The sequence below is a fragment of the Ranitomeya variabilis genome, chromosome 3, assembly GCF_051348905.1.
Source record: "Ranitomeya variabilis isolate aRanVar5 chromosome 3, aRanVar5.hap1, whole genome shotgun sequence".
Taxonomy (NCBI): Eukaryota; Metazoa; Chordata; class Amphibia; order Anura; family Dendrobatidae; genus Ranitomeya; species Ranitomeya variabilis.
In genome coordinates this window covers 544,880,088-544,908,053 of record NC_135234.1, presented here as the reverse complement: position 1 = coordinate 544,908,053, position 27,966 = coordinate 544,880,088, and the positions used below count along the sequence as shown (strand labels likewise).

General features: G+C 41.7%; 1 protein-coding gene across 4 annotated transcripts in view; it reads left to right on the top strand.

Moving 5' to 3' along the window:
- FARP1 (FERM, ARH/RhoGEF and pleckstrin domain protein 1) overlaps positions 1–27,966 on the top strand; it is a 287,123-nt gene that overhangs the window by 146,958 nt on the left and 112,199 nt on the right. For all 4 annotated transcript variants that reach the window (XM_077297120.1, XM_077297122.1, XM_077297123.1 and 1 more), the window contains exon 3: positions 21,966–22,070. In XM_077297120.1, coding sequence (XP_077153235.1) covers positions 21,966–22,070 — 105 coding nt within the window. The remainder of the gene's footprint in view (positions 1–21,965; positions 22,071–27,966) is intronic.

Sequence of the window (27,966 nt, the reverse complement as noted above, 5' to 3'; positions counted from 1 at the left end):
GATGTACTTTTAGGTCAAGTTTGAGGGTTTGCTGTTAAGGATTGTTCACAGGCATTTCTTCATGAAGCGGTTTAAAATACTCTGCATTTTGCTTTAGATTTTGAAAAATTACTGAAAAAAATGCAATGTGAAAGAGACATGAATAAACTATAATGTATTTATGAAAAATTTTTTTTTTTCATGGCTTCATGACTTTGCAAAACCAGCTGCACACGATGCCCTTACTGGTATTAAAGCAATTAGCGACACTGAGCAAATCCGGTTGAACGTTGCATGCTGCAGCATGGGAAAGCGTTCCGCCATTCCTTTGTATTAGCACAGCACCATTTAGTTTCTAAAGGATAATCATAAAATAAACATCTTGTATAAAGAATAGCAGAATGGGCTGGATGACTGTGCAGGGGATAAGCTCTGCATTTCTCTGTGTGTGGAGCATTTAGTCTGCCGGCTTCAGAGCAAATCACTGCTTTTGTTAGGCGGGAACAGCCACGGGCTAACTACAGAGGAAACAAAGCAGGTTTTATGATGTCGCTATATGATTTCCTCCGAACAAGTGACCTCATGGAGAGACAACATATTTCACATGCTTTTAGGATCCTTTATTTCCTAAGGACGATGCTGTGTCCCTGTAGGCTGAAATGGAAACTAAAATGTTTCCCATAAAGCATTCAGTTCACGATGTAAATGGGCACAGCCCTGCTTCCGATACAGACGTGATGAGCAGCAAACGACTGGAGAGAAGACAATATGGCTCCTAGCTCTTTTGCATATGAAGCGCCTAATTAGTCTTTTGGGGTTTTTCCTGATGTCATTTTTATGTCCTGTGGTATTCATTAATGGTTTTTGCGCAAAAAAAATCTTCAAAATGGGACAGATGGTTTGTGAATTTTGTGCAATTCTGTCTTCTCTTTATTCTTGTCTTGAAATGGAATCTGTCCGCAGATTTTTGCTATCCCATATGAGAACAGTATAATGTAGGAGCAGAGACCCTGATCCCAGTGATGTGTCACTTACTGAGCTGCTTTCTGTCCTTTTGATAAAATGACCGTTCTATCTCCTGCAGTTCTAGCAGTTATCTAAATGCTGAGCTCTGTATAACCCCGCCCACATCACCGATTGGGAGCTTTCTGCCTATGTACAGCAAACATGGAAAGCTGCCAATCAGTGGTGGGGGTGAGGTTATACAGAGCTTGACAATCTGGAAGCAGGTTCACTAGTCCTTTAGTGATTCCCTCCTGCTGAAAAAACTGTGATTTTATCAAAACTACGGCTAGAAGGCCAGTAAGTGACACATTGCTGGAATCAGGGACTCTATCTCTCTGCATTATTCTGCTCTCAGATTAGGTGGTGAAAGCATAGTGACTTTTTTTTAGTGAAAAAAGTAGCGTGTTTCGCTAAAGTGTTGCAAAAATTTGCAGGAGGCAGGGAAGTTTCATGTGCATAAAGTCACTTCAGGAAGGAGACTAGAGTACATTTGCGCAAAAAAAAAAGGGAATTTTTAAAAAATCGCAGTTGGTGAATCAGCCAAAAACATCTGTAAACCCGGAACCTCGTCCACAGTGACGATCATAAAAAACATTCACATAAAGTAGACTTGAAAAAAAAAATGCACAAATTAAAAGAAGAATGAAAAATGTCAAAATCTAGACAAAAAATGACGCAAGTGCATTAATGAATCAGACCCACAGTCTTACAGAACTAGTGTTGGTTTTCCATGCAATGAAAATACTGGTGTGCGGGTCTCAGCTAATAGGTTCTCCAAATACTGAGTTACTAATTCATTGTTCACAGTCCCGTTTGGAGTCACTGAGTAGAACCGGTGTGCAAGGAAAGAACCCAATCTATGTATACCTTCATGTCAGGATAAATCATTGCTGAGATGATCTAGATGATTTATGAGTATGGCGACCAACGATGGGGCTGTGACGCCATGGTCGGGAGAACAATTCAGGTGTATTCACTACACAGTTTTCCGCTGTAGGTTCAAAGTAAATTTGTGGCCACTTTCCCATTGCACATTTACAGCCAGATCTTGGCACAAATCCCTATTGGTTGCAAAGTGTGAAATTAATGGTTACAATTTGTGGCATAAATTGATTTTCTCCAAATTTATTCCTTTGACACGTGAATTTCCACATATTTTTTTCCCCTGCAGAGTATAAAGATATCAACCACTTTCCGCCACTGTAATATGTGCCTGCAAATCTGATTAGAAAATCTACACATCCGCCTCGTCTGAACACACCACAACACCTTACAGCATTAAACACCTGATGTCAGACATTTTTGTGGCGGTCTCTATTGCAGGGTTTTGTCAGCTTTTTTTTCTTAGTTTTGTTTATTAACAGATTTTGAATAAGAAGAGAAGTAGTGGAAATTACCATTCAGTGTTTGAACCTGCTATTTTCACTTAAAAAATAAGTGTTCAAAGGAAAGAATGTAAGAATAAAAATATCACAGTTTTTGAATCCCAGCGAAACCATACATAATTCATTAAAGTGACATTTTAGTCTGTACCTATCCGCCGCATAAGTCGTAATTGTGAGACTGGAGCCCCCACAGGTCACTGGAATGGGGTAACGGCATCCTGCTGGTTCTCACCTGGCTACAAGAACGTGGCCAGCAGGAGACGTCCATTCTAAGTCTGCGCACCCAAAATAGAGCCGCCGGGCAATTTTACAGGAGCTACGTAAGAACGGGCACTGTCCTTTGCACTACTTTTTCAGGCACTTAACCTTATTACTGTGCAATATAGAGCACAGCAGCAACCATTACCTGAACCGTGCAGTCATGAAATCAATAAATGAAGGCTAGTTTGTTCTCTTCTCATAATTGTGAGTTCTGTCCGTGTAAAAAAACAGACAGTGCTCGGACCAATGGTACACAATAGGGCCATTCAAATGACAACTTCTTTACCCTGACAGAATGTATACTTATGAAAAATGAAGAATACATATAGTAATCATGAGGCCCCATAGCAGGAGTTTTAATTGCAACCCTCACCCCCCGCCCCCCCAAAAAAGAGAAAGAAAATAAATAATATTGGGCAGTGTCACAAAAGAGCATATCTCACAACTTACCTGCTCGTGCTAAGTAGTTTTCCTCCTACTGAATCCCTAGATTTCCCTTTAATTGCACCCATAAAGTATGTCCATACCACCGTCTACACGCACTGTATGATGATCCTACTCTACCCCCCCCCCCCCCCAACTACCCTGGAAAAGTATGGTAACCCCAACTCTGAATCATCCCCCAGGTCTGACCCCCACACAGCCCTCCATGCAGTATAATGGGCCTCTAAATGCAGTTTATTGGCCTCTACACCTCTCCACACTGTATACTGGCCACCATTAGCCCTCCCAACACTATAATGACCATTACACAGCCCTCCGCACAGTATGATGGACCTCACACAAATAATCACACTGTATAGCCACTACATAGCCCTCCATAAAGTATAAAAGCTCCCACATAGTCCTCCAATTATTATAATGATCCCCACCTAGCCCCCCTCCATATATTATATTGGCCTCACAAATAGTTTTCCATATAGTATACTGCACCCCTCATAGTCCTCCATATAGTAAAATGCACTCCCTATAGTCCTTCATGTAGCATAATCCACTCCCCATATTCCTTCATATAGCATAATGCACTCACCATAGTCCTTCTTATAGTGTAGTGGACCCCCATAGTCCTCCATATAGTGCAGTGCACCCCCATAGTCCTCCAAATAGTATAATGCACTCCCCATAGTCCTCCATATAGTATGATGCACTCCATAGTCCTCCGCACAGTATAATGCACCTCCCCATAGCCCTCTATATGGTATAATACACATCTGTAGTCCGCCATATAGTATAATGCACCCCCCATAGTCCTTCATATAGTACAGTGAACCCCCTGTAGTCCTACATATAGCATAGCACAGCCCATAGTTTTTCATACAGTATAATGCACTCTTCATAGTCCTTCATATAGTATAATAGACTCCCCATAGTCTTCCATATAGTATAATGCACCCCCATTAGTCCTCCACATATATAATGCACCTCTCAGTCCTCCACATAGTATAATCACCCACATAGTCCTCCACATACAATAATAAAGCACCCCAATAGTCTTTCATATAGTATAGTGCACAGCACATAGTTCTCCATACAGTATAATGCACTATCCATAGTCCTCCATATAGTATAAGGCACCCCCATTAGTTCTCCATACAGTATTATGGCCACCACAATGTACTTACTGATTTTATAACTTCTGAATTTCTGCATTGTTCGACACAGCAGGCGCATTGTACTAACATAATTGCGCCCGCTGCACTGAGACGTAAGACGTGGAGGGAGCGTCAGCTGATGTTCCCTCTTTCATCATTGTAGGATGCTGATTCAGTCGAATGTGCGATAACGGGCCCTGGCCCCCTTTCCCCTAGGTTCAGGGGCCCCATAGCAGCCACGTGGCCTGCTACCATTGGTGGTACACAACTGGTCTCTTCCATGTGATGAGACTCGTCCAAGTTTGCTGAAAAAAATCAGATCTCATACAGATCAACAGTAAAGCATGCAATTTTTATGGACCTATTACAATTCCTAACATAAACTGTAGTTACATTTTATTTAGTGCTGATGTATAAAACCAGATGCAATATGAATTGCATACGGGTGAGAATACAAAAAATTGTCCCCTTCTTCTGAATGAAAATCTGCTGACTTTTTTTTACGCTGATGTGAATTGAGCCTTATTTTGGCTACAGTTTGCATCTACTTGTGCTTCTCTGCTATACTAAAATAGTGACGTTCTAAGCCTACGGAAAATGTGATGTGCATTTTACAAGACAGTTTAGTGGTGGAAATCCAAGTCTGACATTCAGATTTCAGTTCGCAACTCAAGTGCTATGGATACGATTGATTTCTCTCGTAAAGCTCTCATCAAATCCTACATATGTGAACATAGTTCAACAGGGTTCTATGTTCAAAATGTCATATTATAGTGAGATGTATGTTTTTTTTCTTGCTACTTATGTTTTATTGTACCATTCATTCTGCTAGGCACTACCATGTGAAATTCTGCAAGGACTTGATACTGTTGAAAACCATCGACTTTTGCAAATAAGGGATCTTTCTGTACAGGATAGACATGAGAATAGAAAAAACTGAGAACGTTGATCTTCATAAGTCTGTACAGACTGCTGTGCATGCCGAATATTAATGACCGTTCTAATGCGTTTTTTACTAACTACACTTAATGCAGTATTGAGCTTAGTTTAAAGGATTATCCCACTACATACATTTATCACCTAACAGTCACATCCTTTTAATGATTATTCATTTATCGCTTATTTTGTCAGTTATTGAATTCGGAGGCAAACCCCTTTAGAGGGAAAGTGTCATCTATGGATGAATTATTGTCATGTTTATGTGAAAGGTATTCTTTAAAAATATTATCCTTGTAGGCTGCACGGTGGCTCAGTGGTTAGCACTGCAGCCAGCGCTGGAGTCCTGGGTTTAAATCCCACCAAGGACAACATCTGCAAGGAGTTTGTATGTTCTTCCCGTGTTTGTGTGGGTTTCCTCCGGGTTCTCCGGTTTCCTCCCACATTCCAAAGACATACTGATAGGGAATTTAGATTGTGAGCCCCATTGGGGACAGTGATGATAATGTGTGCAAACTGTAAAGCGCTGCGGAATATGTTAGTGCTATATAAAAATAAAGATTATTATTATATTAAAATAAAATTGGGTCTAAAGTACATTTTTTTGTGCAAAAAAATGTAAATGTTCCTTCTTTCCTTCCACATTCTAAAAATTCTTATGAAGCACCTGAAGGGTTAATAAACTTCTTGAATGTGGTTTTGAGTACCTTGAGAGGTGCACTTTTTAAAATGGTGTCATTTTGGGGTATTTTCTATCATATAGACCCCTCAAAGTCACTTCAAATGTGATGTGGTCCCTAAAAAAAATCATTTTGGAAGATTTGTTGAAAAAATGAGAAATCGCTGGTCAACTTTTAACCCTTATAAGTTCCTAACAAAAAAAAAAAGTTTAATTGTACTGTTGTAAAGTAAACATGTAGGAAATGTTATTTGTTAACTATTTTGTGTGACATAACTGTCTGATTTAAAGGCATAAAAACTAAAAGTTTGAAATGTGCAAAATTTCCTAAATTTGTGCCAAATTTCCATTTTTTTTCACAAATATTAATTATCGGAATGATCTTGTGTATATTTATTAAGGTAAAAGAAAGGTGAAAAAAGGACTTTTTTGTTTATATATATTTTGGGGAAGATACTATATAGTATAAAATCATGTCTCCATTTATGGAAAACCTTGTGTGGGCAATATAACATTAAAAGTGGATAACTGTCATCCCAGGCACATTTTGAATGTTATCCTCTATGGTGAAATATTGTGTATGTTTTGGTATTTGAATTTATTGATCCACTACACATGTATTTGCATATAATTCATTCTAGTGATGTTACTGTGGGGGGGGGGACTGTTTAATGTTTTTAAATATAAAAAAGCAACATACGAGTGATGTGTTACGATTTAGACTGCTAAGGTCTATACGCGCCAGCACCAGAACACTGTCTTGTTTGTCATCTTATTTTAATGATCATGTAATAAAGCTGTCAAGATTTTATTGGAAACGCCGGATTTTTTTTGTTATATTTGATTCTCCAATTAGTTCTCTCCTTGCTTGGGATTTCAGTTTAGGTCGACAGCCATGTCTTGGTAGGTTTGCAGTTGTGCCATACTCCTTCCATTTGTAGATGATTGAACAGTGCTCCGTGAGATGTTTAGAGCTTGGCTATTTTTTTGTTTAGTGCCTAACCCTGCTTTACTCTTCTCCACTACTTTATCCCTGACCTGTCTGGTGTGTTCCTTGGTTTTCATGATGCTGTTTGGTGTCTGAAAGTATAGGGTTAATCTGCAGGTAAATTGCATAAATACTAACTGGCTGCATTACTGGAGCAGCAGCTATATGAAAACCATGAACCTATATCCTCCCTGCAGCTGCTGGCTTGCAGTGCAGGGAGCAGTGACAGTCACCTCTGCCTACACAGCGTGGCTGTAATCACTGTGATTGACAATCCTAGCTGTCCGTCGTTGGGCCGGGGACTGATTACAGGGTGGTAAGTAGTGAGTGATGACTATAATCTCTCCTTGCACTTCCCTGATGACTGGAAGTAAGCAGCTGCAGGGAGGATATAATTAATTTTCTTCCCATAGCGGTTCTCGAGTAAGGCAGCCAGGCAGGATTTTAACCCCGTTTGCCTGCAGATTAACTCTATATCTGCTGATGGATAGCGTTTCTGGACAGCTGCCCTTTAAGACTATGCTGACAGTGTTGCAGAACATACTTGTTAATTGAGCAGTGATAAAATTCAATCAATGGAAGCAGGATTACAATTCCATCCTTGTGTCAATAAATTGTCTTGTGCCACATAGACTTCCGACTCCGCTCAAACTGCTCATCCGGTTTTAAGGTAGCTTTGAAGTGTCAAGTGCGGTGTGTCCGCCTCTGAAGGCGTAGTTTTGTGGCAAGTGTTCAGATAGAGCGCAGTGAACCATTAACTCTCGGAACAAGTCAGACCTGTTCTTTCTCTCATGGTTATCTTGTTTCATTACTGAAAACTTAGTTTGATAAAACCCAAAGACTGATGAGGCCAATACATATCTGTGTGGAGACCGCGTGAACAGTGGCCATGCACACACTGCAGGAAACCAGTTTTCCTGCCTGCTCTACAAATTGCATCATGGTTGTAACAGAAGACGGCTGAATGGCGCTATTATATGCTGCTCTTCAGCCTGAAAGGTTGTGAAATTTAATATGAAGCCTGGCTAATAAACATTTTTTTTTTTTCTTTCACTATAACTTTTTTTTCTGCAGAAACAAGAGGCGCAGTGTGAAGCTGTAATGCTTTTCAGCCTGTACGTTAGATGCATTTATTAAAGGGCCATGAAAGCTGTGGCGTGACGTGTGCAAAACAATACTGCTATGTCTCATAGAGGCAAACTAGATAATAAATGCAAAATCATTAAAATGCCGGCAGTGTTTATGGGTGAACAAGGCAGCTGAACGTACACATTCTACGCTTCACACAAAGCTCCGATATTAATCTTAGGTGACACATGAACGATTGCTTATTTGAAAGATATTAAGGCAACTAAATTCCAGTTTGTATGTTTTTTTATTTCAATTATATATTTTTGGATTCTTAGTCTTCATACAGTTTCTTACAGAAAAGGGTTACTTCTCAATAATTCTAGAAATCTTTTGACATTTCATTGAGACATGTCAGAAATGTTGGCCAGTGAGATTTTTAGACTTAGGCCTCTCGCTGATGGATACAATTTGGTGCTGCTTTCCTCGAGACTAAAGAGAGGCTCAAAAGACGCCAGTGGCATTTTGATTACCGTATATACTAGAGTATAAGCCGACCCCCCTAATTTTGCCACAAAAAACTGGGAAAACTTAATGACTCGAGTATAAGCCTAGGGAGGGAAATGCAGCAGCTACCGGTAAATGTCAAAAGTAAAAATAGATACCAATAAAAGTAAAATTAATTGAGAATCAGGAGCCCCATATAATGCTTCATAAAGTTTATGATGGCCCTATAAGATGCTCGATATTAAAATATGCCCCATATAATCCTGCATAAAGGTTAATAATGGCCCCATAAGATGCTCCATAGACACATTTGCCCCGTATAATGCTGCACAAATGTGGATTATGGCCCCATAAGATGCTCCATAAAGATATTTGCCCCATATAGTGCTGCACAAACGTTGATTATGGCCCCATATAGACACTTGCCTCATACAGTGCTGCACAAACGTTGATTATGGCCCCATAAGATGCTCCATACAGACACTTGCCCCATATAGTGCTGCACAAACGTTGATTATGGCCCCATACAGACACTTGCCCCATACAGTGCTGCACAAACGTTATGGCCCCATAAGGTGTTCCATACAGACACTTAATAATAATAATAATAATCTTTATTTATATAGCGCCAACATATTCCGCAGCGCTTTACAGTTTAACAGTTTCAAACACAACAGTCATAGGTAACAATGTTAACAATACAGCAATAAAGCAAAATAAGACGACCCTGCTCGTGAGAGCTTACAATCTACAATGAGGTGGGGAGATACAAAGTACAGGTGTGTATTTACAATGATGTATTTACAATGATGGTCCAGCCATCTTCAGGGGGTGGGGGGTAGATGAGATAGTGAATGGGCTACACACACACACAAACATAAAATGACTGATTAGGGAACGTGATAGGCCGCTCTGAACAAATGAGTTTTGAGTGAGCACCTAAAGCTATGCAAGTTGTGGATGGTCCTAATATCTTGGGGTAGAGCATTCCAGAGGATTGGCGCAGCACGGGAGAAGTCTTGGAGTCGGGAGTGGGAGGTACGGATTAGTGCAGAGGTTAGTCGAAAGTCGTTTACAGAGCGCAGCGGTCGGCTAGGCCGATAGACAGAAATGAGGGAGGAGATGTAAGGGGGTGCCGCACTGTGGAGAGCTTTGTGGGTGAGAACAAGTACTTTGAATTGTATCCTGTAATGAATGGGCAGCCAGTGTAACGACTGGCGAAGAGCGGACACGTCCGAGTAACGATTAGCCAGATGGACGACCCTGGCTGCTGCATTAAGGATAGACTGGAGAGGGGAAAGTCGCGTGAGGGGGAGGCCAATTAAAAGAGAGTTACAGTAGTCCAAGCGGGAGTGGATTAGGGCGACAGTGAGAGTTTTTGTTGTCTCCATGGTGAGAAAAGGGCGGATTCTGGAGATGTTCTTTAGGTGTAAGCGGCACGAGCGGGCAAGAGATTGTATGTGGGAGGTGAAGGAGAGATCGGAGTCAAACATGACACCCAGACAGCGTGCCTGCTGCCTAGGTGTTATTATGGTGCCACCCACCCACTTGCCCCATTTGCTGTTGCTGCGATAAAAATAAAATATCACATACTCACCTCTCCGTCGCTCAGGCCCCCGACACTTTCAGTATTCACCTGACTTCGATCCGGCGCCACTCCATCTTCAGCGTCTTCTGCACTGATGTTCAGGCAGAGGGCGCGCACCAACTACGTCACCGCGCCCTCTGACCTGAGTGTCACTGCAGAAGACGCTGAAGACGGAGCGGCGCCCGGAACAGGGAGCAGGTGAATATCGCGCAGCGCTCCCCTCCCCGTTATACTCGCCTGGCGCGGTGCAGTCCCTGGTTCCACGGCGCTGCAGCTTCTCCCTGTACTGAGTGGTCACCCACCGTTACCACTCATTACAGTAATGAATATGCAGCTCCACCCCTATGGGAGGTGGAGCCGCATATTCATTACTGTAATGAGCGGTACCATGTGACCGCTCAGTACAGGAAGAAGCTGGGGAGCCAAGGACCTGCAGGGACTGCGCCAGGAGTAGATGAGTATAATTAGACAGCCCCCGCTCCCCCTCCCCTGCCGACCCCTGGGTATGACTCGAGTTTAAGCCGAGAGGGGGACTTTCAGCCCCCAAAAAATAGGCTGAGAATCTCGGCTTATACTCGAGTATATACGGTAAGTTAAAAAAAATGTTGTCACCTCACAATTGTATATTTAGTATGTAAAATGGGGGGCAGGTCACTAAAGGATCAGTGACCTGTCATAAGCCCATACAGATGAATATCTAATCAAAGCACCACATGAAGACCCCCCCCACACACACACACACACACACACACACACACACACACACAGACCGCCCCGGGGCACGAGCAGATCATTAACTCAAAACTGAAAATAAAGATTAAACAACCACAAGACGGATTTCATCAACCAAGGGAGCATTTTATTCAGTATAACGGCGCCGACCTGACAGAGTCTGTAAGTTACTGTGCACAATCCTGCTAACAGGTTCCTTTTAAGTTTTCACCAAATCTGCAAGTCAAAAATAAGCAATGTGTGCATGAGACATCAGGATTCTCACTTTTTCACTTTGCTGGCATCAGGAAACCCTTCAGGTTGTGTGACAAAACTGCTCAGAAAAAAAGCAACAAAAGCACAACAAATCTGCAAAGTGTGCATAGACCCAGAGTGCAGAACTGTCATTTGAGAGGTTTTTGCACTAGTTGGAGGCATTAAATCCTTGGTTCTCAAATCATTATTGCATTTGCACCTGTTTTTTGTGTTTTTAATGTTTACATTTGTTTGCACCATTTTTAAAATCATTCTTTTTGTTCATCTGTTTTGGGTTTTTTTTTGGTTCACCATTGTGAGCGGACTTTAGGGTTTCCAAATGTTATCGCTTGATTCCTCATTTGAAGTGTTGTTATGTACTCCTTAAACTTTGGTGCAGTTGTTGTCATTTTATTGGAACATTCTTGTGATTAAAAGCTGCAAACAGGTTAGGGACAGAAATAAATAACATTATTGATTTTTTGCAAAATTCATGAACTGTGCGCTCAGTTTTGATCAATTTGGTGGAGAAAAACTTCAGCAGATATCACAATACAAAAAACGTGACTCTCAAAAGATGATTCGGGTCCTTGGGGTTTTTTTTGGAGGTGGTGTAAGCCGCTGATAACCTTCACAAAAGGCACAATTTGATGCCAGTGATTGTCTCTGAAACAAAAGGCTACATGCTCATGGAAGCTTGGGCCAGTAGGACAGCTTGTGGTGTCCATAATTTTCCATCCTATGTAACTGCAAGCATTCAGTGAGCCAATGTATAGGTCCTTTATAGTAACGAATGAGAGTGAAAAATCTACATTTTTTTTCTCTTGAATTGCTCTGAATACTGTATATCCATACTGCACAATACCATAATAAGGCCATATATACACTGCTCAAAAAAATAAAGGGAACACTTAAACACAGAATATTACTCCAAGTAAATCAAACTTCTGTGAAATCAAACTGTCCACTTAGGAAGCAACACTGTTTGACAATGAATTTCACATGTTGTGCAAATAGAATAGACAACAGAGGGAAATTATTGGCAATCATCAAGACACACTCAATAAAGAGAGTGGTTCTGCAGGTGGGGACCACAGACCACATCTCCGTACCAATGCTTTCTGGCTGATGTTTTGGTCACTTTTGAATGTTGGTTGTGCTTTCACACTCGTGGTAGCATGAGGCGGACTCTACAACCCACACAAGTGGCTCAGGTAGTGCAGCTCATCCAGGATGGCACATCAGTGTGAGCTGTGGCAAGAAGATTTGCTGTGTCTGTCAGTGTAGTGTCCAGAGGCTGGAGGCGCTACCAGGAGACAGGCCAGTACACCAGGAGATGTGGAGGAGGCCGTAGGAGGGAAACAACCCAGCAGCAGGACCGCTACCTCAGCCTTTGTGCAAGGAGGAACAGGAGGAGCACTGCCAGAGCCCTGCAAAATGACCTCCAGCAGGCCACAAATGTGCATGTGTCTGCACAGACTGTTAGAAACCGACTCCATAAGGATGGTTTGAGTGCCTAACGTCCACATGTGGGGGTTGGGCTCACAGCCCAACACCGTGCAGGATGCTTGGCATTTGCCACAGAACACCAGGAATGGCAAATTCGCCACTGGAGCCCTGTGCTGTTCACAGATGAAAGTAGGTTCACACTGAGCACATGTGACATACCTGACAGAGTCTGGAGGCACCGTGGAGAGCGATCTGCCTGCAACATCCTTCAGCATGACCGGTTTGGCAGTGGGTCAGTAATAGTGTGGGGTGGCATTTCTTTGGAGGGCCACACAGCCCTCCATGTGCTCACCAGAGGTAGCCTGACTGCCATTAGGTACCGAGATGAGATCCTCAGACCTCTTGTGAGACCATATGCTGGTGCGGTTGGCCCTGGGTTCCTCCTAATGCAGGACAATGACAGACCTCATGTAGCTGTAGTGTGTCAGCAGTTCCTATGGACTGGCCCGTCCGTTCCCCAGACCTGAATCCAATTGAACACATCTGTTACATCATGTCTCGCACCATCCACCAACATCATGTTGCACCACAGACTGTCCAGGAGTTGGCAGATGCTTTAGTCCAGGTCTGGGAGGAGATCCCTCAGGAGACCATCCGCCGCCTCATCAGGAGCATGCCCAGGCGTTGTAGGGAGGTCATACAGGCACGTGGAGGCCACACACACTACTGAGCATCATTTCCTCGTCTTAAGGCATTTCCACTGAAGTTGGATCAGCCTGTAACTTAATTTTCCACTTTGATTTGGAGCATAATTCCAACTCCAGACCTCCGTGGGATATTAGTTGTGATTTCTGTTGATGATTTTTAGGTTTTATTGTTCTCAACACATTCCACTATGTAATGAATAAAGATTTACAACTGGAATATTTAATTCAGTGATATGTAGGATGTGGGATTTTAGTATTCCCTTTATTTTTTTGAGCTGTGTATTTTGTCCGTAATCTTCTGCTTTGTGCACTGTTCTATCTATTTTACGCTTTGGCCCCGATTCATCAAGACTGGTAATTTTCCAGACAGTCTTGATAAGGGGGCGTGATGTAGTCAGATGCTCCTGATTCATGAAGAGGTGCACGCCACTTCATGAATTTGGAGTGTCTGACTAGTGGTGTGCGACTCCGTGTGCCACGTCGAAAAACCTACTCCAGTCAGGAGTCACGCCCCTACTCTCCACTTTGGAGCAACTGGAAGAAACTGGAGTGAAAGTTGCAACATTTTGACAAAATTCTGAATTGCACCAAAATGTTGCTACTTTTCAAAGCTTTTACACTGTGTTTGCATAAAAGCTGTGACGAATAGGGACCTCTATTTGCAGTTATTGGGGCTGATTTGTGCTACGCCACCAAACTTGTTAAGAGGCGCACCACACTTAATATGGTTCCTCTAGTAAGTGGCATGTACTTTCGTCCACTGTGTTAGAAATGCTACTTCTGTCAGGGGTGGAGTAGTATTTTTGGAGTAGAAAACACCAGTAGGTTTGATGAAGTTGTAGCCACTCCCTTGCAACCCTCCCAGATTCTCCCCAGCTCTGCCCATATCGGCAGGGCTGATCCAGAGTGGGGTGAAAATCTTAAATCTTAAGCCTTGGTTATAGTCCTTCTTGAAAAGAGGGGTTTACCGAAGCCACCAATTTTCACTTTTACAAATCTGCTTTTTCCTCACCTTCTTTCCAGAGCCATCACATTTGTATTTGTCTGTCCACATAGACATGAGTTTTTTTTTGCAAAACGAGTTGTACTTTTAAATGACACCATTCATTTTACCACACAGTGTACTGGCAAACAGGAAAAAAAATCCAATTGGGGAGAAATTGTGGAAAACCTCAATTCTAACTCTATTTTGGGAATTATTTTTACAGTGTACATTGTGTGGTAAAAATAACCTCACAATATGTTTCTACTCATCAGTGCGATTATGGCGATACCAATCATGTCCATTTTTTATTTTAGTAAAAATAAAAAATCCGTTTTTTTTTGTTTTTTTTTAATTTTGGGAGTTGTTGCCATTTTCCGATTCCCGTAACATTTCCATTTTTCGATGGAGCTACGTGACAGCTTATTTTTTGCTGAACGATGCAACATTTTTATTGACATTTTGGGATAGATATGATGTTTTGATCGCTTTTTACACCATTTTTTTGTGGCATTACTGCAACCAATAAAAAAATTGTAGTTTTGGCATTCCTGAATTTTTTCCATTTATGCTGCTTACAGATCAGGTTAATTATTTTTATGTTTTTATAGATCATACCTCTGAACTCGGCGATACCAAATACTGTGTGTATTTTTTATTATTTTTAATAAGGGAAAAGTGAGTGATTTGAACTTTATTCATATATATATATATTTTTTTTAAACCTATTCTTTTACTGTACTTGTTAGTCCCCTTAGGGGACTTGAACCTGTGATCATCTGATCGCTTGTGCTATATATGGCAATATAACAGTATTGCATATAGTAAAAATCACAATCTCCATTGAGGCCCGGCCATGGGGAACAGCAAAAACCTCACGGCGCACAATGTGTGCGCTGGGAAGATTCACAAGTCTGCAGTCACCAAGACTGACTACAGACTTTTCATTTAGGACCAGACAACCCCTTTAATGGCCTGGTATTGCTGCATTGTCGTCATCCAGGGTGCTCTACTACCTACGATAACCTTTGTGTGCTTACATGGCATGCTGTGTAGCTATAGAGGCTGTAATTTGTCCACTACAACGTATAATTCACTGTTTCAAATTTTACTTATTTTAGCTTAAAATTGTTGGGTGGTTCCACCCCAGATGAGAAGTGAGTGATTACATGTCTGTTGCTTGGTTGGTTTTCTTAAAATGCCATTTTAGCAGTTGAGAACTATATAACTTTCTGTGCTCAGCATAAAACCGTTAACACAGCAAAGATCACAATGAACCTGTATAAACTGCCCTCTTATTTGTATCACACGCCTTATGTTCTGTTCTGGTATTTATGAGGTCTTGCTTGTTATTGTCAACTAATTCACTCTCTAAATATGCCAGTTTTGATAACTGTCAATTATGATACTATGTATGGTCACCCATCACAGGAGCCGGTGGGATGAAACCATTGAGCTCTATAAGAGCATGTTTTGGTAGACTGCATTGGATGTATTAGTCTATGCCTGATGACGAAACATGAGTAGTCTGGAAAGCTTAAAATTTGTTACCATCTTTTCAGTTATTCATTAAATGGTATCAACCACTGAGGACTCTCAAATCTAAATAATTTGGTTGTATTGTGATATTATTCATTATTCCCCCATACAAGGGCAGTCTTATAGCAGTTTTAATTCTTCACTTCCTCATTTCTCACTTCTCGCTCTTCTAGGAAAACTTGTGTTTTTAGTTTAGCAAGAAAGTTCCCCTTGTGTGTCACAAATCAGGCCTGTGATGCTCAGTGACACATGATGTATACAGTGTAGGCTAGGGGTTATCTCATCCTGAAATCAGAAGTGGCCTGAGAACTATACAACTTTCTTTCTTTCCTTTTTTTTTTTTTTTCTGCTCCAACTCCACTATTTTGCCAGAAATAACTGTAAAAAAAAGCCTGGAAATAATGATTGGTGAAAAAACTGGTTATTCAGATGTTAATATAAACCATCCGGTTGATACTTGTAATGCAGGTCATCCCAATTTTCTAATGGAAATTAGTTTTACAGATTGAATTGAACCCTGAAAAGTGCACTTAGATGAACAGGCTTTACTAAGGAAATGTACCCTTTACTGAGTACAAATCTCAGCGGGAGACCAGCGAAAACTGGATGACATCAGCTCAGTACAAGCTTTCCTCCATGCTACGCCCCTTTCAGATAACACTATATTAGCCATGGGGCAATTATATAGCTCTGAGGTTTCCTGATAAGCTATGGGGTAGGAAATTGCTATCATTTTTCAATGTTTTGCCAAACATTCAGAAATGTATTTCCTTTAACCTCTTAACCCCCGGAGCTTTTTTTGTTTTTTGCTCCCCTCCTTCCCAGAGCCATAACTTTTTTATTTTTCCGTCAATATGGCCATGTGAGGGCTTATTTTTAGCAGGATGAGTTGTACTTTTGAACGACACCATTGGTTTTACCATGTCGTGTACTAGAAAACAGGAAAAAATTCCAAGTGTGGAAAATTGCAAAAAAAAAGTGCAATCCCACACGTGTTTTTTGTTTGGCTTTTTTGCTAGGTTCACTAAATGCTAAAACCGACCTGCCGTTATAATTCTCCTGTTCAAAACAGCTGACATGCCCCGGCTTTGGTGCGGGTACTGCCATCGGACGCACTATTCCGTCCGATGGCAGAAAGGGGTTAATGGGAATCTGTCACCAGGTTTTTGCTACTCCATCTAAGGCCTCTTTCACACTTCAGTCTTTTGGCGTCAGTCTGAAACCGCCATTTTCGTCAAATAGCAGATCCGCCATTTTTTTTGGCGGATCCACTATTTTCCCATAGACTTGCATTAGCGACGGATTGTGACAGATGGTCGTCCGTTCCATCCGCCATGTGACGGATCCGTCGAGATTTGGCGGACGTCATCTAGACATTGACGGACATTATAAGGTTTTTTTGTCTGCGCCGAAATGGCGGTTCGCGACGGATCCGTCACGTCCGCCATTCCATAGAATGGCCACCTATGGGCGACCGTCATTTGGCGGATCCGTCGCCAATCCGCTTTTTCAATTGCGCATGCTCCAAAAAGTAGATACTTTTCCCAGACAACCCCCAAGTAACGGATCCGTAAAAAAAAACGGATCCGTTAGAACCGTTTTCTCAACAATTGTGACGGATCCGTCGATCCGTCACTATGTCAGAGCAGACTGACGCCAAACAACTGAAGTGTGAAACAAGCAGCTTAAAGGGAACCTGTCACCCCCAAAATCAAAGGTGAGCAAAGCCCACCAGCATCAGGGGCTTAGCTACAGCATTCTGGAATGCTGTAGATAAGCCCCCGATGTAACTTGAAAAATGAGAAAATGAGGTTAGATTATACTCACCCAGGGCGTTCCCGGTCCGGTCCGATGGGTGTCGCGGTCCAGTCCGGCGCCTTCTATCTTCATCAGATGACGTCCTCTTCTTGTCTTCACGCTATGGCTCCGGCCCTGTTGAGGGCAGAGCAAAGCACTGCAGTGCGCAGGCGCCGAGAAAGGTCCGAGAGGCTCAGCACCTGTGCACTGCAGTACTTTGCTCTGCCCTCAACAGGGAGATAAAGTACGCAGCGTGAAGACAAGAAGAGGACGTCATCGTAAGAAGATGGGAGGCTTCGGACCGCGACGCCCACCGCAGCGGGACCGCCCCTGGGTGAGTATAATTTAACCTCTTTTTCTCATCTTTTAGGATACATCGGGGGCTTATCTACAGCATTCCAGAATGCTGTAGATAAGCCCCTGATGCTGGTGGGCTTAGCTCACCTTGGATTTTGGGGGTGACAGGTTCCCTTTAATGTATGGACAGAGAACCTGATTCCAGCAATGTGTCTTTTACTGGACTATGTGTTGTATTTTTTGTAATAAAATCACTGTTTTCTCTTCTGATGATATGCCAGTTTTCTGAATGTTGAGCTGTGTATAACCCCGCCCACACCACTGATTGACAACTTTTTATGTACACTGGACATAGGCAGAGAGCTGCCAAATAAGTGGTGGGGGTAGAATTATACATAGCTCATGAATATGGAGGACTACATGGCAGCAAGGTTACTAGTCCTCTGGTGATAATCTCTTGCTGATTTTTTTTTTTTTTTTTATTAAAACTAAATTAAGCAGCCCAGTAATTGACACATTGCTGGAATCAGGGTCTCTGTTTCTACCTTATGCTGCTCTCAGATTAGGTGATAAAAACTGACTTCCCTATAAACTATTGTCTATTTGTTTTACATCACTGACAGATTTAGTAATTTGTGGCTTTAAAATATCTTGTTAAAAGTCAATATTTGTTTTAATTTTGTCTAAAATACTTGATATCATGCGCAGTATTGCAGCTTTTATTAATGTATGGATCTAAGGCTACTTTCACACATCAGGTTTTCTGCATCTGGCACAATCCGACGAATGTTGGAAAAAACTGATCCGGCGCAGATTGTGAAAAAATGATGCGATGGATCCGACTAGCATATCCAGATAATTGGATAAAAAAAATTGGAGCATGCTCAGTTTAAAAAACCGGAATCCGGCATTTTCCGGAATTGGCACCTTCCAGCTCCCATAGGCTTCTATTCTAGCAAACAGCCGGAAGCACCGGATCTGGCCCTTCCGGCTTTTTCGCCGGAGACAAAAAACAGTGCTATGGACGTTTTTTCCAGAAACCCGAAATGGCAGAATTGCCGGATATGGTGAAAACCGGACGAAATGCAATGTCATCCGGCGCAATCCGGCACTAATACAAGTCTATGGGGAAAAAATGGATCCGGCGGCAACATTTGCCGGATCCGTTTTTTTTAAATTTAGCCGGATTAAGCCTGATTGCGAAAACCTGATGTGTGAAAGTAGCCTAAATAAGGAGCTTCAGACAGTGTGTCACAGTCTGGTCCCTTATTTGATTGTTTAATTTCCTTTGTCTGCTTTTTCGGGTATTTTAGTCACTGACTTAGAGGTTGTTCAGTACTTGGCTTTTCTTGGTGTCACCGGCAGGAGCTGCTCCGTCTTCTGATAATGGCCGCGGCAGGGTACTGCACATCCGCCTCCTATTCAAATCAGAAGGCGGAGCAGCTCTGTAATTGAGCAGGACCAGGAGGCGGCTGCTGACACACAACTGATGATCTGCCGGAGTGGCAGGTGTCGGACCCCGACCGATCAGACATTGATGAGCTATCCTAAGGATAGGTCATCATCACTAATAAACTAGTGGACAACCTCATTAACTTTGATTTACACTGTACAATGCACCCCATTATGTAAACTGCACCCTATAAGCCATATGCTACCGGTAACGAGTGTTCAATCGGAGCTGGCAGTGACCATACTGGAGGTATATACATATATTCCATGCGTTGGAATCGGAGGCGCATATACCATACGCTCACTGTTACTAACAGCTGCCATCCAGCAACAGGTTGACCCCTATAACTACTTATTACATACCATCTGCTTCTTCAGTCTAAAGGGAAATTTCTGTTAGATATCAAATTTTATTCCTTTATTTTATATGAAGGCTTAGTATGTCTTCTATTTTTTTTTTTTTTATTTTAAAAGAAGATTAATAAATTACGTATTACATTTGATGCCTTTATTACACTGTAAGAGGAGAAAAACTATTTGGATTCTCATTAAATCCTGTTAAAGACATTTGATTGTCAGTAGATCCGATGATGGACATTGCATTGTCAGTAGTAGACCCTGTTATAGACATTGGATTGTAGATCCTGTGATACATAGGATTGTCAGTAGATCCTGTGATACATTGGTTTGTCAGTAGATCCTGTGATGCATAGGAGTGTCAGTAGATCTTGTGATAGATTGGATTGTCAGTAGATCCTGTGATACATAGGAGTGTCAGTAGATCCTGTGATACATAGGAGTGTCAGTAGATCCTGTGATACATAGGATTGTCAGTAGATCCTGTGATACATTGGAGTGTCAGTAGATGATGTGATACATTGGAGTGTCAGTAGATCCTGTGATACATTGAAGTGTCAGTAGATCCTGTGATACATCAGAGTGTCAGTAGATCCTGTGATACATCGGAGTGTCAGTAGATCCTGTGATACATCGGAGTGTCAGTAGATCCTGTGATACATCGGAGTGTCAGTAGATCCTGTGATACATTGGAATGTCAGTAGATCCTGTGATACATGTTTATTGTGTGGGTTGTTAAAAGCATATGTGAACTTCTGGACAACATTTTGCTGGATTCATGGGCTTACTGGCATATAACAGACCATAATGCTATGTCAGCATATAATAAATCCATGTAGGCAACCTTGGCTGGGTAGACAAATCAAATGGGGTATAGCCCAACTTTTTATTGGAGCAAAATAAGGCAAGTTTCAATCCCTCGTTTACTGAACCTATGTAACTTTCGAGGCAGATGTGTACAGGAAACAGCGCACCAAATTCATGGTGGGAGTGAAGTATAACTTTCCGATGTGTCTGACAGCAAGGTTGTCAAATGTTATTATGATCACCCCATTCTTCAATCTATGATACAGAAAATAGCTGAGAATCATTGCAAGAAAGGTACAAGTATTTCCAAAGTCATTAAACTTTTTCTCTGGATTATAAATAGAAACTGTAATCTGATGTTAGTGTGTGGAAATACCCAATAACTTCCTCCCTTTGCTTACATTTTATGTAGTAAAGATAATGTTTTATTACTTTAGAATATTGGTTAAAAAACAAGAACACACTTGTTTGTTTTGTTTTTTTCAAGTAAAGGTACCGTAATTTGTCAGCATGATTTTGTATAAAGACAGGTTCATCAATGTCTTTATATGGCCAGTCTTTACTACGGAGAAATCAGCATTTGTATTGATATGCAAATGATGCTGAAGGACTATGGGAGATCTGAAGCCTCTGTCACTCCAGCTCTATTCCCATCCCGCACCGCATCCTCCTGCCTGAACAATGGTTCCTTTGACTGAAGCCACACCACAAGCAGGCTGTCAGCCAAGCAGGAGCAGGTGGCCGCACTGGGTGGGGAATAGAGCCGGAGTGACAGAGGCTTCAGAACTTCAGCCTCATTTGCATATCAAACAGTGATTTCTCCGTAACAGAGGAACAGCCTGGCCATGTAAAGGTATTGCTGGACTTGTCTTGGAATGAGCTACATGCATATAACAATAATAATAATCTTTATTTTTATATAGCGCTAACATATTACGCAGCGCTTTACAGTTTGTACACATTATCGTCGCTGTCCCCGATGGGGCTCACAATCTAAATTCCCTATCAGTATGTCTTTGGAATGTGGGAGGAAACCGGAGTGCCCGGAGGAAACCCACGCAAACACGGAGAGAACATACAAACTCTTTGCAGATGTTGTCCAAGGTGGGATTAGAACCCAGGACTCCAGCGCTGCAAGGCTGCTGTGCTAACCACTGCGCCACCGTGCTGCCCGTATATATAAATAGTTTGTGCCAAATTAATTATTCCATGTGAACCTTTTTTGAAGACTCTCTTATATGTAATTGCCTGTTTTTTTTTATTATTGTTTTTCTGCGTTGTGGGCAGAATTTTGCATTTCCAGATGTTTTCAGCTAATTCTTAATTTTCAACTTTTTTAAAAGTCATTTGGCGCAACTCCACTGAAAGTACCCGCCTGGAGTGATTTTATGCTTACAAAGCAAAAAATACCTTTTTTTTGTGACTTTTTCAAAAATATGCAACTTTTTATTGCTGAAAAAGTAATCAAAAATGTTTGATGACAAGAAAAGAGCCCATTTTGATTTTGCACAAAATTGATGAACCACGTTTGCCATTTTAATGAATTCAAAGCAATAAACATCAGCGACTAAAAAAGTAAAGTGATTTAAAAAACATAATGTTTTTTTCTTGTTTGTTTTTCTAGCTAAGAGCTCCTGGAAAAGCCCTCCTAGATGCTGTCTGTAGCCACCTGAACCTGGTTGAAGGTGATTACTTTGGACTGGAGTTTCAGGACCATAGGAAAATGATGGTATGTGTTATTGAATTAATGTTTGTATGTTTATAAATCCAGGCGAAAAATGTCCTGATAAATAAGCTCGAGAGGATCCCATGGATGAAGCCTTTAGATTCACCCCACCACTGATTTTCAGAAGTAAAGGACTACAGAGAAATTTAAGAGTTGTCCAGTTTTGGAAAACTGAGTTTTAAGCTGTGATAGTCATAACAAAACCAACTGAGTGTTACTTACTGTCCCAGTCTCTGTCGTTTGTCTGCAGTGCTGGCATCGCGTCAACAGCGCTGCAGCCGATCGGTGCGTCCGCGTCTTGTGCCATCTACACGGGCAGAACTGCTGAGCTCAGTGATTGGTTGCAACTATGTTAACGTGATGTCAGCGCTACAGAGAAACAACAAAGACCAGGACAGCGGCTCCGGTGCTGGATCCAGGGATGGTAGATAATACTCAACTTGTATTGTTAGAACTCCGGCTACTTATAGCCTATAGTTTTCTGAAAGAGGACAACCCCCATCAAGCACTTTCATGTTGCTCAGAGATATGTTAGTGAGAATGTGACATAACACATTTTTATGGTTTGCTTTGTGTATTGTCTGATTTTCCAGTAACCAAATTCAATGATCAGATAAAAGGGATTTTACTTTCTACAGGGGCCTTTCATTTTGGATATTAATGATGGTCTGAGGTCACTGATATTATCAATGGGATCTCCTTTACTGATCCATATATGACACTTATTTCTATTTTCCTTTATTTGTGTAATAATTATAGTAAAAATATTTTTTTTATCTGCATAAGATTTAGTTCTTCTAATAAGTGCAGAAATAGGATAACAGGTTTTTTTCCTTTTTCCTATCTATTTTTTTCAGTTATTGTAAGTTGAGATGTATTTATACATTATATTGACAAAAGTATTGGGACCACCAACACATCACACCTACAGGAGCTTTTATGACATCTCATTCTAAGGCCATGTGCACACTTTGCGGGGTCCTCTGCGGGTTCTCCCGCAGCGGAATTGATAAATCTGCAGGGCAAAACCGCTGCGGTTATCCCTGCAGATTTATCGCGGTTTGTTTTGCGATTTCCGCTGCGGGATTACTCCTATACTATTGATGCTGCATATGCAGCATCAATAGTAATGTTAAAATTAATAAAAATTGGTTAAATACTCACCCTCTGATGTCCAGATCTCCTCGGCGCTCCGGTTCCAAAGATGCTGTGCCGAGAAGGACCTTCGTGACGTCACGGTCATGTGACCGCGACGTCACCGCAGGTCCTGCTCGCACAGCAACTGAGACCGGACGGCCGCGTGCAGCACTGAGGGGTGAGTATAGCATCATTTTTTGTTTTAATTCTTTTTTTTTTTTTTACACTATTTATGGTTCCCAGGGCATGGAGGAGAGTCTCCTCTCCTCCACCCCGGGTAGCAACCGCACATTATTCGCTTACTTCCCGCATCGTGGGCACAGCCCCATGCGGGAAGTAAGCAGATCAATGCATTTCTATGTGTGCAGAATCGCTGCGATTCTGCACAAAGAAGTGACATGCTGCGAGTTGTAAACCGCTGCGTTTCTGCACGGTTTTTCCCCCAGCATGTGCACTGTGGTTTGCGGTTTCCATAGGGTTTACATGTTAATGTAAACGCTATGGAAACTGCTGCGGACCCGCAGCATCAAAATCGCCGCGGATCCGCGGTAAAACCCGCAAAGTGTGAACACGGCCTAAATCCGCACTAGTACTGCACATGTCATGTCTCCTCCTTTGATGTGGGCTCCGATGCTGAGCTCACATCAAAGTCGCGACATGTCAGCTGTTTTGTACAGCTGACATGTGTGCGCAATAGCGGCAGGTGGAATCGCGATACACCTGCCGCTATTAACTAGTTAAATGCCGCTGTCAAACGCTGACAGCGGCATTTAACTATCGCTTCCGGCCGCGCGGCCGGAAATGCTCACATCGCCGACCCCTGTCACATGATCGGGGATCGGCGATGTGTCGACATGACAACCTGAGGTCTCCTTGAGACCTCTATGGTTGTTGATGCCGGCTTGCTGTGAGCACCACCCTGTGGTCGGCGCTCATAGCAAGCCTGTAATTCAGCTACATAGCAGCGATCTGATGATTGCTGTTATGTAGCTGAGCCAATCCAGTTATGCCAGCTTCTAGCCTCCCATAAAGGCTATTGAAACATGGCAAAAGTAAAAAAAAAATGTTTTAAAAAATATGAAAAAAAATATATAAAAGTTTAAATCACCCTTCTTTCGCTCCATTCAAAATAAGACAATAAAAAAAAAATTTCAAACCTATTCATATTTGGTATCGCCGCATTCAGAATCGCCCGATCTATCAATAAAAAAAAAAAAGGATTAACCTGATTGCTAAACAGCGTAGCAACAAAAAAAATTCAAAATGCCAGAATTACATTTTTTTTTTTGTCGCCGCGTCATTGCATTTAAATGCAATAAAGGGCGATAAATGACACAATTGTTTTTTTTTTTTTTTTTTTAGCAAAGTTTGGAATTTTTTTTTCACCACTTAGATAAAAAATAAACTAGACATGTTTGGTGTCTATGAACTCGTAATGACCTGGAGAATCATAATGGCAGGTCAGTTTAAGCATTTAGTGAACATAGCAAAAAAGCCAAACAAAAAACAAGTGTGGGATTGCACTTTTTTTGCAGTTTCACCGCACTTGGAATTTTTTTCCCCGTTTTCTAGTACACAACATGGTAAAACCAATGGTGTCATTCAAAAGTACAACTCGTCCCGCAAAAAATAAGCCCTCACATGGCCATATTGCCAGAAAAATTAAAAAGTTATGGCTCTGGGTAGGAGGGGAGCGAAAAACGAAAACGCAAAAACAAAAAAGGGCTGCATCTTGAAGGGGCTAATATGGCATTGGTCCCTCCTTTGCAGCTAAAGTAGGTTCCATTCCTCTGGGAAGTATATATACAAGGCTTTGAAGTGTGTCTCGGAACTTTTCAGGGATATAGAGTCAGTAAGTCAAACCTCCGACCCCACAGCACTGGTCACTACTGAGCATGTACATAAAGTGCAGCACAGATTCATCTCACCTAAAAGCAGAGATCCTTAGATCAGGAACAGACATTTATAGGACAATTCAGAAGTTTCCCCAGAAATTTACATCACATACTGCATTGTACTACCGTAGCCAATTTATTATATATTTTTGGAGTCGGTCCATGTTATACCGGCTCCACTAAAATGGACATTGATTCTGACTCCGCAGCCCAGGAATTTTTGTCCATTTATCCAGAAAAGCATTTGTGATGTGAGACTTTGATGTTTGTCCAGTGGCCTGGATCACAGTATTCGTTCTTTTTCATCCCAAAGGTGTTTCATGGATTGGAGGTAAGGGCTGTGTGGACCAGTCAATTTCTTCCACACCAAAGTCCCCAAACTCATGCCTTTTTTACCTTGTTTTGTGCAGTGGTGTATAGTCAGACTCTGACAGAAAATTCCTTTCCCCAAAACTGTTCCCACAAAGTTGGAAGTATACAGTTGTCAAAATATCTTGGTATGCTGAAGCATTAAGATTCCCCTTCACTGAGCCTAGGGCGCCTAAGCCAACCACTGGAAAACAGCCCCACAGCATTATCCCTCTTTTGTTAAACTTTACAGTTAACACAATGTAGGCAGACCGGTAACAATCTCTTGGCATTCACCAAAACACAGACTTGTCCATCACACTGCCAAATGGTAAAGTACGAGTCCTCCCTCCACAGCGCGCACGTCCACTGCTCCGGTCCAGTGGTGGTGTGCTTTACACCACTCCGTCTGATGCTTTGCCTAGCGCCTATGCTTTCATGTAGCTGCTCAGCCATAGAAGATCAGTGAAATGAAGCTCTTGGTGCATGGTTTTTGGAACTCTACATTTATTGAGTCATTAGAGTGTTGGTGACTTTTATATACTTTGTGCCTCCACACTTTGGGACACCACTCTGTAACTTCACGTGGCCTGGTTCTTTATGGCTGAGTTGCTGTGGTTCCTTAACCCTTTCAATTGTAAGCGGTATTCTTGAAAACTGAAAGAGCCGTTCTTTCACAAATGCTTGCAAAAGCAGACTGCTTGGCTAAGGGTTTGATTCAGTCAAACCCATGTAAACCCTTGTTTCCATGAATAAACGCTGTTTCCTTGAGACTGAATGAAAAACCTGAATTCAATGATCAAGAGGCGTGCCCCAATACTTTTCTCCATATAGTGTATTTCACAGTAGGGCTCATTCATATGTCAGTGATTTTTCTTGTACCAAAAAAATGGTCTGAGTTTCATCAGCGTCATCAGAGTTTTGTCAATGTGTCAGTTTTTATCGTTAAGAGTTTCATCAGCTTTTCTCAGATGAAAAAATGAACTGCTGGAGGTTTCTTAAGCTTCACCTATGAAACAGCCTGTGAAAAATGCACAGCACATGGCATCCTGGTGCAGCCCAATTCTTTTTTTCACAGACCCATAGGTTTGCATTGGTGAGTTTGATTTAACGGCAATATGTCGGCACGTTTTTGCTATATAATCTGAAGACACAGATTTAAGCGATACCTCTAGCACTAGTAGCTTATCATTGCTGTTACTAGCTGGTCCTCTGAGCCTTGGTCCACCGCACCCCCTCTTGTGATAAGCAGCTCACTGTGTATGGACTTTGTACATACAGAGGCCTGGTGTGGGCGGGGCTAGCTTCCTCAGCTCTGCTTCATGCTAAATCTAAACAAGCTGATTGTGGCAGAACGGCTGCACCCAGTAATCTAAATGATACATTGTTGGATTCAGCTTCTCTTTGCCTACATCAGGCTGATCTCAGAGGTAGCAAAAACCTGCTGGCAGATTCTCTTTAAGACACGGATCCATATTGGACATGTCTCTGTGATTTAGTGTGGACCACTATGTCCACAAAAGTACCAGCCCCATAGACTATAATAGGTACAAGTTCTATCTATGAAAAACATAGATGAGACTTGTATGAGAAAAACTGATGTCTGAATGAGCTTTTAGGGCATGTGCACATGATGCCTTTAAAATGCAGAATGAGTTAGTCTAGCATCCGCCAGTGAGCTAGTGCTTACATGAAATCTGTCACTTTTTTATTTGTCTTCTATCTGAATTTGTCTGTTCTTATTTCTGATTACAAACCACAATCAAAGTTGATAGAACTTTGATGTGTTAATAATCAGCTGAGAAGAGCTCTGAAAACCAGTGAAGAGATACCAACTATGTCCTAGTTAGCTCACTAATGGATTCTCAGTTAACTCATACTTCAGACAGCATTGTGTATACAGGTAAACAAAAAAAAACTCTAAAAGCCAATGGTGCAAAGTTTATAGGAAACTGAAAGCAAACATTATTTTCAGCCAAAAAAAAAAACACTAATGTATTAAAAAAAAATAGCCTTGACTTTTTTCATCATCCGAAAGGAAAATTATGGGTAAAAATTGCAGTCTGTCTGTCGTAAAGCTCTTCCTTCCCTCCTTGGTGCTCACATTCCTCTACTTTTTCCACTAAGCACATGTTGTTCAGTACATAGACGATGACTGCTTCTTTAGTTCCTAATTCCCCTGAGGCTCTTTCTCGTTTTATGCTCCCTACTAGGCTCAAGAAATATAGAAGACCTCTGATAAGTTACCTCATACAGTCACCTAAAAATGTCATTCCCCATCATTGGAAAAGTAACTCTCCCCCTGGAAGAGTGGTTCTCTTCCTAAATCTGATGGAACATTTAATGACCCTGTCCCCCGATAGCATGGGCCGATATTGTATGATGTGGAGAGATTGAATTCCAGGGATCGGATGCTTATTGTGTGATATGTGTCACTCTCGTCCTCGGATGGTATCCCTGTTATGCCGGCTTGCTCCGCTCTCCCCACATTGAGATGCTACCATAAAGCGTGCGGTTAT